The 17,974-nt window shown below is 41.1% G+C and overlaps 2 protein-coding genes across 3 annotated transcripts in view; both read right to left on the bottom strand.

Annotated features, from left to right (window-relative positions):
* Window positions 1-17,974, bottom strand: part of TNFRSF14 (TNF receptor superfamily member 14) — a 368,403-nt gene that overhangs the window by 172,960 nt on the left and 177,469 nt on the right. The gene's annotated exons all lie outside the window — the stretch shown is intronic.
* Window positions 8,237-15,998, bottom strand: LOC146868185 (uncharacterized). The gene is made up of 2 exons (XM_085609213.1): window positions 15,453-15,998; window positions 8,237-8,415 (listed from the first exon to the last, which is right to left on the bottom strand). Exons 1-2 carry the CDS (start codon window positions 15,933-15,935, stop codon window positions 8,359-8,361), a joined length of 540 nt encoding a protein of 179 aa, XP_085465339.1. The 5' UTR covers window positions 15,936-15,998; the 3' UTR covers window positions 8,237-8,358.

Raw genomic sequence — 17,974 nt, forward strand, 5'->3', positions numbered from 1 at the left:
CCCAGTCCGTTTAGGCGAGGCCACACCTGGATCCCCCAGCCCAGAAGAGACAGGGTTAGGCCTTGCTAGTGATCTCATCTTGACAGACGCACCGCTGTTATCCCTGCCGTCCTCGCGGGATGGCACCATACGGGATACCACCAACTCCGACCTCCTCTCCCCCCCTCCATACAAAGTGGATTGCTTAGATCCCCCTCACCCACTGTCCTCCTCGATATCTGAAGGGACCCTTACACCCGCTACACTCATACACACTACACTCTCCCCGCCCATCCAATCACAGAGCACAATGACCATTCCCCAACTTCATGAGGAAGCCCCTATCCGGCTGCCTCGCTTATATTCCACACTACACAGGGACATGGACCCCACAACAAACCTCCCAGTTCAGCTTCTCACATCGACCCCTATGGAAGCTATCCCCAAACAAATGGAGAACGTGATTTTGCAGACTGATCATACTGGTGATCCGCCCTTCGTAACGGATCATACACCCACAACTACTTCCTACTTGCCCAATTCCGTCTGGATCACTCGACTTAATGAGTTAGCTACTGGTCTAATCCCATCTCAAGGACGAAATGCATAACCTATCCACTATCACTAAAAAACTTCTTAACTTACACAGAGCCACCAACGACACCGTGAACCAAATTAATCTCCATATGAGAAATTGCATCCCCACAAATGCTCACACCGAGAACAGTAGTCAGTATAACCAAATCAACATCCAATCTAGTCAACACATATCCAAGTCCACACACCCCAAAAACACTAATGTGGGTAGTTTACCCTCACCATCGTGGCCTAGGAGGTCAAGCGTTGAACTATCAGACAGACATAGACGACCTCCTTACATCCTATGCCCGAGCCTCAGACAACAGTAAGTCGCAATGTGGCACTATTCAATCCATTATAACCAATCCCCTCCGGGAACCGACTTTCAACAACAGATCCGTAAATAGAGATAACCTCACAAATATCAACTTAGAACAGATTTCCCTAAACCACTCTATTAACAAGTTGAAGTGTGGGCTCATTAATTGCAGATCTGCTAGCAAACATGCCACTTATATATTCAATCTAATTTTGGAGAATGACTTAGCCATTATGGTCCTCACAGAAATTTGGCTTAATAGTTCCTCCTCAACCATCCTCGACTTACTGGTTCCTCCTTCACACGACCTAATCCGACTAGACAGAATCGGGAAAATAGGGGGAGGGGTAGCCTGCATTTATCGTAACTCAATATCAGTCAAGCAAGCTGATTCCATCGGGCTATCCTCCGGTGATTACCTTTGTATTAATATCTCTGATTCCAAGCGCATCGCCAGCAAGCTTCACATATTCTACCACCTCCCAGGCGATAACTTGACTTATGTCGATGAAATAATGGAGATCATGGCATCCAATGCCAACTCACAAGTACCTCATATTTTCCTGGGTGACTTTAACCTCCATTGGAACAACGAAAATGATCATATTGTAGGCTGTCTTAAAGAGTTTCTGTCAGAACAGGAGCTATCTCAATTCTGTGACAGCCCAACTCATAACAAGGGAAAGACATTGGACCTCATCATTGCAAAAACATACATCGTCCTACTAGAATCCATCACCCCATGCGATTGGTCTGATCATTATTGCATCCTCTTCTCCATCAATATCGAAGTCACTCAAAAAAAGGGGCCAACCCTCAAAAACAAGACAATGGAAAAGGAACTTACAAAATATCAACACCGTCACCTTGGTAAACCGTTGCAACTCTGCCCTGACCCTCATGACGGACATGACTGATGTACATGACCTCACAACCTTCTACAATTCCATTTGACTTGAAATCCTGGACTCTACAGCGCCCCTCCAAGAAAAAAATGTCTCCTCCAAAATTTCCAAATCCTGGTTCAATGAGGCCCTGAACTCGGAGTGTCGGCATTTAAGAGCTGCAGAGCGTCTATGGAAATCTGCTCCTACCACTGATAACCTTGAGCATCATAGAAGGTTAAAGAATTCATACAATAGGAAGATTCTTAAGGCAAATGCAGACTTTTTCAGAACCCAGCTGAACCAAGCTATCAACCGGGCAAAGAAACTCTTTGAAATCGTCAAGCAACAATCATGCAATACGACTAACTCTAGGGAACTAAACTACCTGGCCACACCAACCTGTGATGTGCTAGCCAATTATTTCCACAAAAAGACTAAGACCATCGAGCTAGACATCCAATCCAAGATGGCGCTCCTGCAATCTATGGTCCAAGATTCTAAATATGGCGCTCTATTCAAAGTTCACTTAAATAACCCAGGGGAAGCCACAAAAAAACAATGCCTCATGGCACACCTTCTCTTCAATCTCTCAACAAATAATTGACAACACTCTTCAAGCAATCAACCCCTCCAATCATTTCTCTGACCCATTGCCTCCTGCCTTGTCAAAGTCTTAAAAACATCTATCCTTCCGCTATTGGCAAAAATTGTAAATGCCTCCCTGAGTCAAGGTGTCATTCCGGACTGCCTTAAAATAGGGCAGGTCGCACCTATACTAAAGAAAGCTGATGCCACTCCATCTGATCTCAACAACTATCGTCCTATATCCAACATCCCACTTTGGCGAAACTATTGGAGAAATGTGTACAAATTCAATTATGCAACCATATTGAGAACTACAACCTCTTAGACAGTTAACCAATCCGGCTTCCGCCAAGGTCATAGCACAGAATCTGCACTCACACACATTATGGACGACATACTAAAAATGCTTGACCACAATGAGTCATGCCTATTGATACTCCTTGACCTGTCCTCCGCCTTCGATACGATCAAGCACGACAACCTCCTGTCCCTATTGGAATGAAGGATGGGCCTCTCGGGCACAGTGTTGCAATGGTTCTCCTCCTTCTTGAATAACAGATCTCAAAGAATCAAGATGAAGAATTCACTCTCGCAACCCTCTGTGGTCACCCTGGGTGTCCCTCAGGGATCAGCCCTATCACCCATTCTTTTCAACCTCCTAATGGAGCCTTTGGCAAACACACTGAAATCAGCGAACATTCTATATCACCTGTACGCGGATGACACACAGCTGTATCTGTAAATCTCCACCCCAGGAGACTTCATTGCCCTCAACACTATTCTACTGAAAACTCAAAGTTGGCTCACTAGCAACCACCTCATGCTGAATACCAAAAAAAAAGGAATTCACCCTCATCTCGCCACCGAGCCACACACCGAAGTTAGACCTATGGCTAAAACACCTAACCTCCTTTGACTGTGTTCCCCGCATCATTGACTCAGCAAAATCCCTAGGAATCACCATAGACAAACATCTGAATATGCATTCGCACATCTCTAATTCCTTCAAGGGAGCTAATCACAAGTTGAGTATACTAAGGAAACTCAAACCCTTCCTCCCTCAGGCTGATCTAGAAATGGCAGTACAAGCCCTAGTGCTGCCAAGATTAGACTACGGAAGCACCACGCTCTGTGGTCTCCCAAAATACAAACTGGCTCAGCTGAGGGCATCACTGAATGCTGCTGCTAGACTGGTATCAGGAACCAAAAGAAACAGTCACATCTCCCCGACCTTGAAAGCCCAGAACTGGTTGCCTTACGAGGCAAGAATTCACCTAAAAGTGGCCTGCATGACACACAAAGCAATTCATAACAATACACCCACTTACTTGGCTCTAAAGCTGGAACAATCTGGAGGTTGCAGACAACTACGAAGTGCGAGTACTTTCCTTCTGAAACCTCTATCCTTCCATAAGAAGAGAACTGGCTGCAGAGCTTTCTCAGGGATTGCTCCAAAGATTTGGAACTCCTTACCTCCAGTAGTGCGTGGAATCTCTTCCTTTACTGCATTCAAAAAAGATTTCTTGTCCTAAGTCTTAATTCTAGGCTGTCACTGAGTCATCTATAAGACTCACTTATCATTGCCTACCTCCGATGGACTGAAAGAGACTATTTTATGTAAGATTAATACCACAGCCCTTAATGCTCAATGACTGTACATAATGTAAAGCTTAACTGGTTTTTATCTCTGTTTGCTAGCACAATCCCCTAATGTTCAATAACTGTATATTGCACAACGTCCTGCAGATTCCCTGTCCTCTATGTTTGTCATCCATATATTTTATATCTCTGCTGTACAAATTGACACATTTGAATGTGTGTATAAGTTCTCATCCATCTATGTTTTTGTACTGTATACTGTAAAGCACTCTGATACCCTCGTGGGTCACGTTTGTGCTATATAAAACATTATAGATAAATACATTAAATAAATCTATCAGTAGCACAAATCTGAGGCAGTCGACATGAATGAAGAAAATCACTGATAGCATTACTATTGGGTGTGAGAGGCTCGTTATATAATGAAGAGTAAAAAGAAATAAACTCTTTCAGAATATCCTGAACATCTGTCTCTAATGTACCATTATTCGTTTTGATGGCTGAAATTTGAATCCTATCACGTTTGAGGCATATATAATTAGCTAACAGTCAACTGGATTTGTTGGGAGTTAAAATGAAAATTAGATTTTTCTTTTGAGATAAGTAAACCTGCTCCTTTACTAAGCATACAATTATATTCATATCTATATTTCTGATGTTGGGATTTGTATTGTGGATCTCGAGACGTAATAAAAAGTCTTTCCACATATGCGATCTGTTTTTCTAATTTAGTGAGGTGAGTAAAAAGATTTATTTTCATGTGCCATAATAGAAATTGAAACTCAGCGAATATAAGCTTTAAAAGCATCCCAATGGATAATTTTGGAAGTGTCACATGAATTATTATTCAGAAAATAGTCATTAAGGCCATTTTTTTTTTAGAATTAATTGGATTAAGATCTATGTCTGAGTTCATTCTCCATTTTTTATTAGAGACTTGGGGATCAGAAATACAGAGAGAAAAGGAAATCAAAGCATGGTCTGAAATCGTAATAGGGTGTATAACCGCCTCACTAATCATGTGACATAGGTTACGTGAAGTTAATAAGTAATCAATTCTAGAAAAAAAAGGAGTGAGCATTGGAGAAAAAGGTAAATTCTTTGTCTGTAGGATGTTCCAGTCTCCAAAAATCACCTAATTTGGTAATGGAAAGGAAAGACTTTAAAGCAAAAAATGCTTTGTTAGGTCGGAATTTAAAAGCAGAAGACCAGTCCAACAAAGGGTCCCTAATAAGGTTAAAATCACCACCTACTATAAGAGACATACTACCAATTTTGAGTATTTCAGCAGAGACATAAGGCCAAAAGGCAGTGTCATCAGATGTAGGAGCATATATATTGGTCAAATTCAAAATGAGTTTGTCAATCTGAACTTGAGCAAAAACAAATCTGCCATCTGCATCATGATGATGAGACGATAGTTGTACCGGAGTTGTATGTAAAAAAAATATAGCTAAACCGTTTTTACGTGTTGCAGCAGGAGACGAAACTATAAGCCCCACCCAACCTTTAGACATGGTATGTAATATCTTATCATCCACATGAGTTTCTTGTACAAAACAGATATCCACATTAGATTTTTTGAGATATTCTAAAATGTTACGTCTTTTAACAGGTGCCTCAGACCTTTCACATTTAAGGAGGCAACAACTAACTTACGTGATCCAGACATATTGCTTTCTCATAAACAATAGAAGAGAATAAAAGAACAGAGACAGTAGCCCATATAAAAAAGACAAAACAAGACAAACAACATAAAAAGAGGTCAGTCTCCAAGACTTCATAATAATAGAACATTGGAGACGGAGGTGCGAAGCAAGAAAACCACCAACATATGCACCCGCCTAAAAAAGAATACCAACCGGCATTAAGGGCTAAAGAATGGTAATCCGCAGAACCAGAGGGCTGAGAGTTAATGCAAATAGGATCGTGCTGGTCCAAGAATCTGATTAAACCCGCTGGAGCTGAAAAAGACTTGGAGACATCATTTTTCCAAATGCGCATAATTACAGGGTCAAAAAGGCCATATTTGTAACCAACTTCAAGCAAAGTCTTGATAGATAAAGACTTTATTTCCTTCAATTAGGAGAGAAGGGATTTCTCTGGCAGCTTTTCGTATGAGGAGAAGGTGAGGATGCCTCAGAACTTTGAATATGATTTGTCTTGCTTTGGTTTGATGAGGTTTGCGAATTGAAGGAATCATGTGAGCTTTGTCTATCTCAAAATGCTCTGGAAATTTGATATTTAATAGCTTAGGTAGGAGGTTTTCCAAGAAAAGACGACAACTCTGTCCCTCAACTCCCTCCGGGACATTAAATATGCGTAGGTTTTATTGCCGGTTTCTATTTTCCAAATCCAATAAGGAACGTTGTAGGGAGGCAACCTGAGGAATATGTGGAGCCATAGTAGTGATGGTTTTAGTATTGTCACAGATCTTAATCTCATGATCAGCAACTCTCATTGATAATGAAGCCATATCTCTCTGAATATTTTCAATATCGAAAGAAATTGTATCAGAATTAGTATGAATCGCTTGAAGTTCCTCTAAAACTTTTGCCAAAGAGTTATCTTGAGAATCAATGGCTTTGGATTTGGCAGGAGGAGGTGAAATAGTTTGTTTCCGTTTATTTGCTGCTGTTTTAGATTCCATATTGACAGACAGAAGGCAGGCAAATAGTAATAAATAGTTTATGCCACAGATAGGAAAAACTCTGAGTTGGAATATGGTTCTCTGACAAAATAATACAATGAAATGGCTCCGGAAAGATTGAATTCAGCTTTTCAATAAAGCTTTATGAAACAAAATCCCTTTAATCCTGTTAGGCAGTTTTCAGAAGAGGCAGAAGAACACCCCTTTAAGAGAGAAAGGCTTCTGAAGAGAGGGGGAAGCGCCCAGCAGTCAAGCCCGCCTCCCCTGCATGTAGAGCCCACAGAGAAGATCGAGGAAGCAGGAGCCCTTTCTGAGGAGGGCACAAAAACGACTACCGCTCGTCCCACGAAGGTGCCGGAGCTCCAAAACTCAGCCCACTGACACTGCAGGCACAAAGGAGCACCTGGGTCGAAGATGAAGCGTCCACAAAGCCCCTAACGATGCCTGGAAGATGGTCGTTTTGGCAGGTGAGAGCAGAGTTCAAAGCACGACGGCCATCTTTGTTCGTGCGCGCTGACGACTCCCTTAGCTGGAGCTATTTCAAACCAGCTGCCAACCAAAAGCACTATTTAGAGGCCTGGACGCCTGAAAAAAGATTCTTGGTGGCTAGGGCTTTTAACAAGGAGCAAAATGATCCCAAGATGGAGAAAATCAGCCCAACTGGACCAGAGTTCTGCTGCTTTAAAAGCTTGACTGCTTCAAGGAATACAGAGGGTGTGAGGTTTCACCACTATGTCCTAGAAAACCTACAGAGTGGGCCACAGCGTTGACACATCTTTATGCCAGCTAACCCTCCTGGAGTTTCCAATTTATGCAGGGGGGCAGGGGAGGGGGGGTTCTCCACAAGAGCCTGTGCAATAATGTATGCCCGAGGCAGCGATCAGTCTGCTGAGGGTGTTGCCGCTGCTGCAGATCAGAGCATATAAATTCTCCCTACTTCCACAGATAGAGTAATTTCACAGTCATACGCACATACACTCACCATACGCTAGGGCCCATCACACCAACATTCATTCTAATACTCTATCCACACTGAATATACAAGAGAACTCCTAAATCAATCTGCATCTAATCTGAGGTCAATGCAACCTAATTGATTTGTCTCGAGTCATGATCTAAACAATAAAACATATTTGAGATCTCAATTAAATGACAAAGAAATAACCACCCGACACTATAATTCAAACAAAGGTTATTTTATCTAAATTAGTTCAAAAGAAAATCATTCAATAGCAAAATCATTATTCTCATAGTTACCTATTCTAGCTAAATGTCATTTTTAGGTCAGGACAGGTCTCTCAGTAAAGTCTCCCGAGTCGCCGTCCTCTCAATCAGCATCGATCCTCTTGAGCATAGGTTCAGGAAGAAGTGGCCTTAGACCCTCTCTAGTCTAACAGTATTTATACCAAAACTTACACATTAAAAGTTACAAACAAGCTCCAAACGTCCGTTGAGCAGAGCAAGCAGGAAAGGATGTTGGCTCGCAACATTTAGAAAAATCTCCGCTCTCGAATATCTCAAAAATAAAAACACGGAAGAAGGAAGCACAAACTAAATCTGCAACATCCATGGATGCTCTTCTCCGGAATTATAGTGAAGCCACCGCCAGTTTATCAAAATGTTCATTTGTGACAATTGTTCTCCTCCAAGGATATCTGGCGACAAGCCCAGAGCTGCTGTCCTTTTGTAACTTTTAGCTCAGACAGAGGCCGAGGTCATATTTTCAACCATATTCAGCGAGGCCTCTCTTCACATTTCATCTACTCAAATGCAGGCTGTAAATGTCGGCCATTTCTCAATAGGCCAAAATGGGCAATCTTAATTAAAAGAAAAACAAAACAACGTTACTACATCGTATTGATTATTCAGTGTTAATTCCCACTAATACCCTTATGTGTATGTATTTATCTAGCCATTTGCGACATAAAGAAGCATTAAAGCACATTATTTTAAAGTGCAAACACATAACAAATAACACTTTTGCCACACTTATTTAATTAATTTGCTCACCAACTTAGTTCACTTATTAATTAAGCCATGCAATCGCATTCCCACGTGTAATTCTTTCATTAGTAAAGTTGATTAGTCAAAACACTCGACAAAACTTAATATCTAGTAATTAATTATTAGTAATCTTAATTATGACATACGAAAATATAAGCTGATGTTCGGGTTTAAATAGAAAACCCTGCTCCAGCAATCCCCCCTTTGGTGATATATCACCACCACAAAAATCCAACCCAAAAATTTAGACCCCTATCTTAGGAGAAATTCAAAATGTCTTTTTGCATTTACATTAAACACCAGTTTCTCTTTCTTCATCTCTTTTAGTTTCTAAATACATGCTCTCTCTAAATTCTTCTAATTCTATTTCTTGTGGGTCTCTTTTTGACCTCTTTTGTCTCTTTTCAACATTTTCTTTTACTATTCTCTTTTTATTCCTCCTATATCTACAGCATAAACACCCTAATCTAAGAATCAATAAAGCAACAATCACACATGTCAAAGGAAATAATATCTTACCAAAAATGGTACTACCTATCTTAGCAATAAAAATTTTAACAGCAATCATCTGATTAGCCATTTTAGTCCAGATACTTTCAGCTTCCAGTGGTACTAATTCTTCATGCAAATCAGTAATATTTTTGATATAGACCTTTAGATCTTTGCTTTCATCAGGAATGTAAGTGCAACAATGTTGAACTTTCAGCATTCCACAGACTCCACCCTCTTTTGCCAATAGAATATCAAGGGCAAGTCGATTTTGCATAGACATGGCACGTAAGGCAACCATCTCTGTATTTACCAACAGAAACCCTCCAGCGGTGCTTGTCGATAAGCGATCCACCACTGTTGACAGCTTCCGAATCCCATATGCATTCAATGAAATTCCCACTGCTGGAATCAAAGCTCCAAAAATATCTCCTACAATTTCTGACCAAGTTTCTCTCTTAAAGCGTGTTAGTAGATTAATCTGTTCTGCATCTTCTATTCTATCCATATGAAAAATCTTTGGAAAGACCAGGCCAACATAACATGTGCCGTACCAATGGTCAGGCAACCTGTAATATGCCTTATTCCCACAAATATAATACACTCCCGGGAAAACTGGATCTTCTCCTCCCTTGAATCCCCATCCTGTTGCAATAAAGTATGTATCATGACACTCACTAGTCCCAACAAAATGATTATCATATTGAGATTTCCTTCTGGTAATGCATAGTTTACCCTTCTGTGGTGCATCTAAAGCCAAAGTTGGACTGGCCCCATTTTTCAACTCTTTTCCCATCTCAATGTCCCACATTGTCTCACTCATTTTATATCCTCCTGCCTTTTCATGCATGCTCATTCTCCTTTTCTCTACCATGTCTAGGAAAGCTTTTTCTTCTTCTTTCAAACTACAGGTTAAATTGTTTCTAAAAATGTAATCTAGTGTTAATTCTTCTGTTTCAATAAAAATCTCACCAAAAATGTTAGCTTCTTTAGCAGGATTCATAGGCAATTACCCAAAAATGTTATCCTTATTAGACATAACATAATCTATTTTCCCTAAAAGATCAAAATTATTACTCAACACACTACATGAAATTCCATACGTAGCTGGAAGATGATGATAAGCAACTCCCTCTGAAACGGATGCAGGTAACTGCATACAGATGTAGCAATCCCTTACCTCCATTGTCTTTACGTATTCATACAATAATTTTGAGAAAACATTGCTAGAAAAATCGTTAATTGATCTATCCTTGTGTATGTACATATTGCTAATTCTAGTTGGTACTACTTTCTGTGAACTCTTCTCTATATTAGTCATATTCTCAGTATGTATTCCCAAAGTATCTATTGTAACTCTAAAAGTAACTAATAAAGCATGTACACTCCATAGTAGCATTAATAAACCCGTACAGCAGCAGCACATTTTGCACCATCTTTTCAGGAAGGTACATCTACTTTGATTATTTTCTGTGTTAGCCATCTTATTACTTTGGCAGTGTCTTTTGACTTAGCCTCTACTACTCCACTACTGAATCTCTAGAACACTAGATTAATGTAAATCTTAATCTGTTAATTTTTAGATTTCTCCTTCTTCACTCTCCTCCAAGTGACTCCTTAAGTTCACTCAATTCGGATTTTCATCACCTTTCACTTCTTCTTCAGCAACATCAAATTGTATCAGATCCTGAACTTCTGTCTCTTCTCCAATATCAGACAAGATAACTTTCAGGATTCCAACAGTTTTCTCCTCCTCAACCACTCTCCGTAAGGTCCCCTCTGGATTTTCTTGACTATCTGCCTCTTTCTCTTCTTCAGGCAATGCCACATACGTCCATTCCGGTGACCTGTACTTCTGGTTGGGCTTTCTAATTCTTTTGATCACTTCTGGTTCCTTTGGTTCTTTTGGTTCTTCTTCTTTCGCTTGATTTTGACTTGACACTTCGTTCACCTGTTCAGCTTTTGATGAATTCACCCGCGTCAATCGATATCTCAGCCTCTTTATCTTGTTAGGCCAAAGATCTCCTTTTACACTTCTTTTCTGTTTCACTTCTCTATTATTTCTTTCTCCGATCCAAGTTCTCTTTCTCAGAACTCGACCCTCTTGTTTCTCATTCTCACTCTCATCCGATTCTGTATCATTTGCCTCTTGTTCTTCAGCAATTTTCTCTTTTTCCACAGTCTTCTTCCCCACTGATTGAGATTTCCCTACCACTGTCCCTCCTCGGGTCTCTGACACGCAATCTTCTTGCTGTCTACTTGTCCCTTCACCTGGCTTATCAGGAATGTTCCCTACACCTCCTCGGGGGTCTTCCGCAATCTGTCCCTCTCTATCTTCTTCTGACCCTACTTCTTCAGAAGTTGTCTCAGATGAATTCTCAATCTCTTCATTTGACTCAAGTGTAATCTCTGTGGAACTGCTCTTTTCTTTCCTCTCGTTCTCTTTATTTCCTCCACTGCTTGTTGGAACTTCAGGCACTCTTACAGAATCCGAACTCTCCTCTGAAGTTCGCAATGTTCCTCTTGTAACTCTTGTAACTTCATCTGGTAAGAAAAAAGAATCACCTGACTCTCTTTCTGACTCTCTTTTCCCCCCTTTCAGGATTCTTTTTTCTTCTCACTGTTTCAGTGTCTGCATCATCACTGGAATCTGACTCTTCAAAGTACTCTTTTCCAGTCCCATCCTTTGGGTTTAGAACTCTCAGAGTATGACTTGCATGAACCCAGTTTTTCACTCCAGCACACTTCACAGCAGTCGTAGTAGTCAGAATGACTTGTCTTGGCCTTCCCCACCTTGGAACCAAGCAATTTCTTCTTCTGTGTACTTTTATCCTCACCCAGTCCCCTGGACTCAGATCATGGGCTTGCTTCTTTTCAAGTATAGTGGCGTCTTCGCCAACCTGGTGAAACACAGAATGAACTGCGTCAGCCAGGCCTTTACAGTAATCCAGAATCATGTCATCAGTAATTGTCATCAACTTGTTGACAGGCACGAATGCATGTCTCATTGCACGTCCCATTAATATTTCATGTGGACTCAACCCTGTAGTTCTGTCTGGAGTAGATCTAATAGTCATTAACACTAGAGGCAAGACATCAGGCCATTTCATTCCAGTGGCTAAACACATCTTACCAATTCTGTTTTTGATTGTGCCATTCATTTGCTCAACAACGCCAGACGCCTCTGGCCTGTATGCACAATGTAGCTTCTGCTGTATGCTCAATGCTTCACAAATTAAACTCATGAGCTCATTGTAGAAGTGTCCTCCTCTATCTGACTCAATTGTCACTGGGAACCCGTACCTAGGAATCAATTCTCTTAACAGCAACTTGGCCACTGTTATTCCATCATTCCTCCTAGTTGGATATGCTTCCACCCACCTTGAGAACAAACAGACTACCACTAAAACATACCTCAATCTATTGACTTGTGACATTTCAATGAAATCTATTTGCATTCTGGTAAAAGGACCTCCTTCTCTGCCTATTGTTCCTAGGCTTACCACTGTTTTCTTTCCAGTATTGAATTGCTGACAAATCAAACATCTTTGACAGATGCTCTCTGCAATCAGCCTGAACTTTGCATTGTACCAGGTCTGTTTAAAAGACCTAATCATAGCATCCCTCCCCAGGTGTCCCTGGCCATGATACATTCTTGCCATTGTTGACAACATGGAATTTGGCATGACTGGTCTTCCATCTCTCTAGATCCAAACATGATCTTTTTCTCTTGGTGCACAACCTGCTTTGATCCAATCTCTCATTTCCTCATCTCCTGCTTCATCCTGCAACTGTTTCACCTCATCCCATGTTTCCAGTACATTAGTAAACATCACAGAACAAAAAGACATTTCCTTCTCCCTTCCCCTGTTAATCGAATGATTATTCTTTGCACAATACTGTGCTATGTCATTTGCGAACCGATTACCAAGAGTAACAAAATCATCTCCCTGTCCATGAGCAGCACATTTTACAACTGCTAGTTCTTTAGGCAGCTGTATCGCCTCAAGCAACTTCCCAATCACTTCAGCATTCTTTATAGGAGTTCCACTTGAAGTCAAGAAACCTCTCTGTAGCCAAAGCTGGCCAAAGTCATGAACCACTCCAAATCCGTACTGACTATCAGTCATTACAGTTACTCTCACATTCTTCCCAATCTTGCAAGCTTTTGTCAGTGCAACCAATTCAGCTACTTGAGCAGATCTTACTCCTTTCAAAGATGAAGCTTCCATAACTTCTGAAACTTTACACACCGCATATGCTGCACTCAGCACACCTTCTTCTGTTCTCAGACACGATCCATCCACAAACAACACATGATCACTTTCAGGTAGTGGCAGATCTCTTATGTCTGGTCTCAGTTTTGTGCAGTAATCAAGCACATCCAAGCAATCATGATCAACATCATCTCTCACACTCACATTTTCAGCATCTGGCAAGAGTGTTGCTGGATTCAGATTCACACATCTCTCAAGAGTCACATTTGATGCTCCCAGAATGATTTTCTCATATTTAGCCAGCCGACTATGTGACATATATTGAGTCCTGCTTCTTGTCAAAAGAATTGCCACATCATGAGGTACGAACACCCTTACAGGATATCCCATTATTATACCCTCACTCTGTTCCAAGCTTCTGCATGTAGCAGCTACTGCTTTCAACCTGATAAACCCACAGCTACTGGGTCAAGTGTTGATGAGAAGTACGCAATTGGCCTCCTCAGACGTCCAAGTTTCTGGATTAACACTGAAAGTGCACATCCATTCCTCTCACTACAGTACAGTTCAAACTCCTTCTCATAGTCTGGCATTCCTAGAGCAGGAGCTTCACACAATCTGCTCTTTAATTCTTCAAATGCTGCCATTTGTTCTGCATTCAATTCCAATGGGTCTTTCACTTCACTTTTAGTCAATTTAATCAGTGGCTTTGCTATCAGGGAAAAATTACTTATCCACTGACGACAATAACCCACCATTCCCAGAAACATTCTCACTTCTCTCTGGGTCATTGGGGCTCTCATTCCTCTGATAATTTTGATCCTGTCATTGGTCACTTTTCTCAGACCCTTTTCAATATTGTGTCCAAGATAATGTACTTCTCTCTTGCAAAACTGCAATTTGGCTGGAGATACCTTTAATCCTCCATCTGCCAGATGATTCAGTAAAGCTATAGTTTTTACTTCACAGGCTTCACGTGTCTTTGATGCCACAAGTAGGTCATCGATATACTGTACTAGTACTGAGCTTTCAGGCATTATCAGACTTTCCAATGACCTTTTCAGCAACTGATTGAATATTGAAGGACTCTCTATATACCCCTGTGGGATACGGCACCATGCCAAAATACGCTGTCCGAACCGAAATGCAAAAATCGGTTGGCTGTCATGATGCAATGGAATTGAAAAAAAAGCATGACACAAATCAATTACTGTGTACCATTCAGCATCATGGGGAATCGGATACAAAATCACTGATGGATTTGGCACAATGGGACAGCATGATACCACAATCTTGTTAATCTTCCTCAAATCCTGTACAATCCTGAACTTCCCATTAGGTTTCTTCAGCCCCATTATCGGTGAATTACATGGGCTACTCAGTAACTCTCTCAAAACACCCTGCTGAATCATCTTGTCAATTATAGGTGTTATTCCCTCAATTATCTCTGGTGTCAATCTGTACTGTGGGATATTAGGGTAAGTGATTCCCTCTTTCACTGTAATCTTTACTGGATCTACATTATTCATCAATCCCACATCTTCTCCAGTAAAATCCCAAACTGCTGCTTTTACTGTATTTCTCAACTCCTGAGGCAAATCTTCTGGATTAAATACAGCATATGTCCCAACAATCTCACTTTCTCTATTATCCAGAGTCATCCTGTACAAGACATCCTCATCCGGTGTCTCAAAAGCTATTCCATCCGGAGTACAAAAAATTGTGCAATTCATTTTACACAATAAGTCCCTACCTAACAAATTCACTGGACTAGTGTCGCACACCACAAATCTGTGCATATCTGAAAATTTCCCTATCCTTACCCTTACTGGTTCAGTAAGACGAGTCTTAATCTGTGTATTAGCTACACCAACCACTTGGATTGCTTCGTCCGAGAGAGGAAGATTTCTTATATCTGCTGACCTGACAGTTGATCTTGTCGCTTCTGTGTCTACTAAAAAAGTAACACTTTCCCCATTTATTTTCCGATCTACAAATGGTCCTGCCTGGTCTATTTCTAGAGTTGCTCCAAGTATGCACTCTTCCTCCTCTCTTCGGCACCGTCAGTAGTCCCCTTCAGACTCACTCCCCTCATTCTTTAGCCAGTACTGTTGTACCGGATTTGTACGTCTTGGTTTGTTTACCTGTTCATCACTGTAGAATCCTGAGTCCTGGTTATATTTCTGGGACCCTCTATTCTGCGGCAAGGGCGGTTTTGGCTCTTGATTCTGCTGCTTAACAACCTTCTGCTGTTGCTGTTGATGATTACACCCTTCGTTCTGCACCTGTTGATTCAAGGATTTATTCTCATTATTCACTAATGGTGGATTCGTACACTCGGATCTCCAATGCCCCAATTGTCCACAGTTGTGGCACGGGAATTTCTTCTTCGCCTCTTCTAGGTTTCCCTTCCCTTTCCCTGTACCATATCTGGGCCTATTTCCTGGATTATTTGCTTGTTCAACCAGCTGTGCTTCTTGTCTTTCTGCAACCTTCACCTGTGCCCACATTGCTTTCTCCTTCAGCTTTCTTTGTTTCGCCTCAATTTCATCACTGAAGTACTTTGCATGTCTCAAGATTTCATCAATCTTCTTACTTTGCCAATCAACTGTGTGCTCTCGAATCATCTCACTGATTTCAGGTCTCAAGCCATATACAAATCTGTATACAAAATGACTCAAATCCTTATCACCCAGGTGTTCATCTCCACTGAACTGTTTAAAAGCCAGTATCAGCCTTTCATAAAAAGCATGAACTGATTCTTTTGCTTCCTGATGTGTTCGATCTATCTTAACCCAGTCTGTCTCTTTAGGGGGTACCTTATTCTTCAGGAACACAATAACCTGCTCGTACTTCCTCATAACCTCTAGGTCAGGAGCTCCTGTTTTCTGATCTCTTGGATACTCCTTAGCAGGCCAATCCACAACTATTTTACACTCTGCCCACAAATCTGCTGGAACAATTATATCAAACAGACTATTCAGGTCAATCCACAGCACTGTTGACAATTTCACAAACCTGTCTACCTGCCTATACCACTCGACAGGCTTTTCTCTCAGTCGAGGGAAATCATTCGTAAATGACAAAATATCCTGTCTAGTCCATGGTACATGTACATATCCTCCTCCAGGAATCTCTCTCATAGGATAAGCATCCACTGTTTTTTCCTTTTCTCTCATGGGAAATGCTGAGTAAGTCCTGTCCACTGAATCTTCTCTTTTCTTGTACCATCTATCCTTCCACTTTTCCACATCACCCCATTTTCGCAGTAAGGAAATCATTTCCTTAATCTGCCCTGTTCTGCCAACATCATTTAGATTCTCGATGTCCTTATCAGAAAAATCCACTCTGTAAGGCTTCTGCAAAGCTTTCACCTTATCCATGTCAACTCCCATTTCACTCGCTATTCCTTTTAACCTGTCATGTGTACTCTTAGCCCTCCAGGTAATACTTTTGCACATGAATAACAACTCACCATCATGATGATTTTTCAACAATTCTGTAGGAATTGTTCCTGCTATAAGTTCCTCCAATTCTATGCGCAACCTGGCCACATCAATTGCCTGAGAATCTTTATCCTTCTTTTGAAGAACCTTCAACCAATCATTCAAATCCTCAGCCGTTATTTCGGTAGATTTCTTCACTGTACTCACTTTTCCTGCCATCCTCTGTGGTTTCAAAATTGATCCTCCCACACAACCAGTATTCAATCCTGAATTAGGCTGTACATCTGACTCTCCATCACATGTGTCATGTCTCAACTGATTCTCCCCTGTCCTCATTCTAGACTCTCCCGAAGAACCAACTAAACCATTTCCTACATATGGAACTGTCAAACCATTTTCACCCATTCTCTGCTTATCAAAAATAGGCATAACCGGACCTATGGTTACAGGCACTGTAACAGCTTCTAAATTCTTGGTCAATTCCCTAATTTTCTCTGTCAACTCGGATGTGGTTCTTGCTAATTCTCTTGTTTTTTCATCCCCAATTGCATTCTCTCTCTCTCGCTCTCTCTCCCTCTCCCTTTCCGTGAAAGAGCTACCACTTTTCAAATCAGGTGTCGCAACTTCTGTTTTAATAATTTGCAAAGTGTCTCTTATTGGAATAGCAACTGGTGTTCTCACTTCTGGTTCTGGTCTATATGGAGGTGGTCTCTTGTAAATCATATCATCCCAGACTTCATCCTCATAGTCATTAGCCCCATACCTTCTCAACTCTGCATCATGTGCCTTTTCCGTACCTTTCCTCCCTTCTGCTTCCTCAACAGTTCTCATCGGATATAGTCCCTCTGACATACTAGCATCACGCCATCTCCTCATTCGATCATGATGAGTTTCACGATCATATTTCCTCCCAAAAATGTACCTATAATTACCTCCACTCCTCTGCTTTTCTCGCTCATGCACCTCATCTTCCCATTCTACCAATGCCTCGAACTGTGTCGGCCTTGGTCTAGGCTCTAGACACATCATCTTTTCCCGTAAATTTCTCAACACGGCCAAATTAAATGAACCATGTTCCGGAAATGCTAGAACACCATCTTCTTTAGTGTACTTAGCCCAATTGTCTAACCAGATACAGGTATAATACCCATATTTCGCAACCATGAAGGATGCAGGGGTTCTTGTCGGAGGTAGTAACTCACCCTCTCTAGTTATTATGT

This window comes from Triturus cristatus, chromosome 1_2 (genome assembly GCF_964204655.1).
Source record: "Triturus cristatus chromosome 1_2, aTriCri1.1, whole genome shotgun sequence".
Lineage (NCBI taxonomy): Eukaryota > Metazoa > Chordata > Amphibia > Caudata > Salamandridae > Triturus > Triturus cristatus.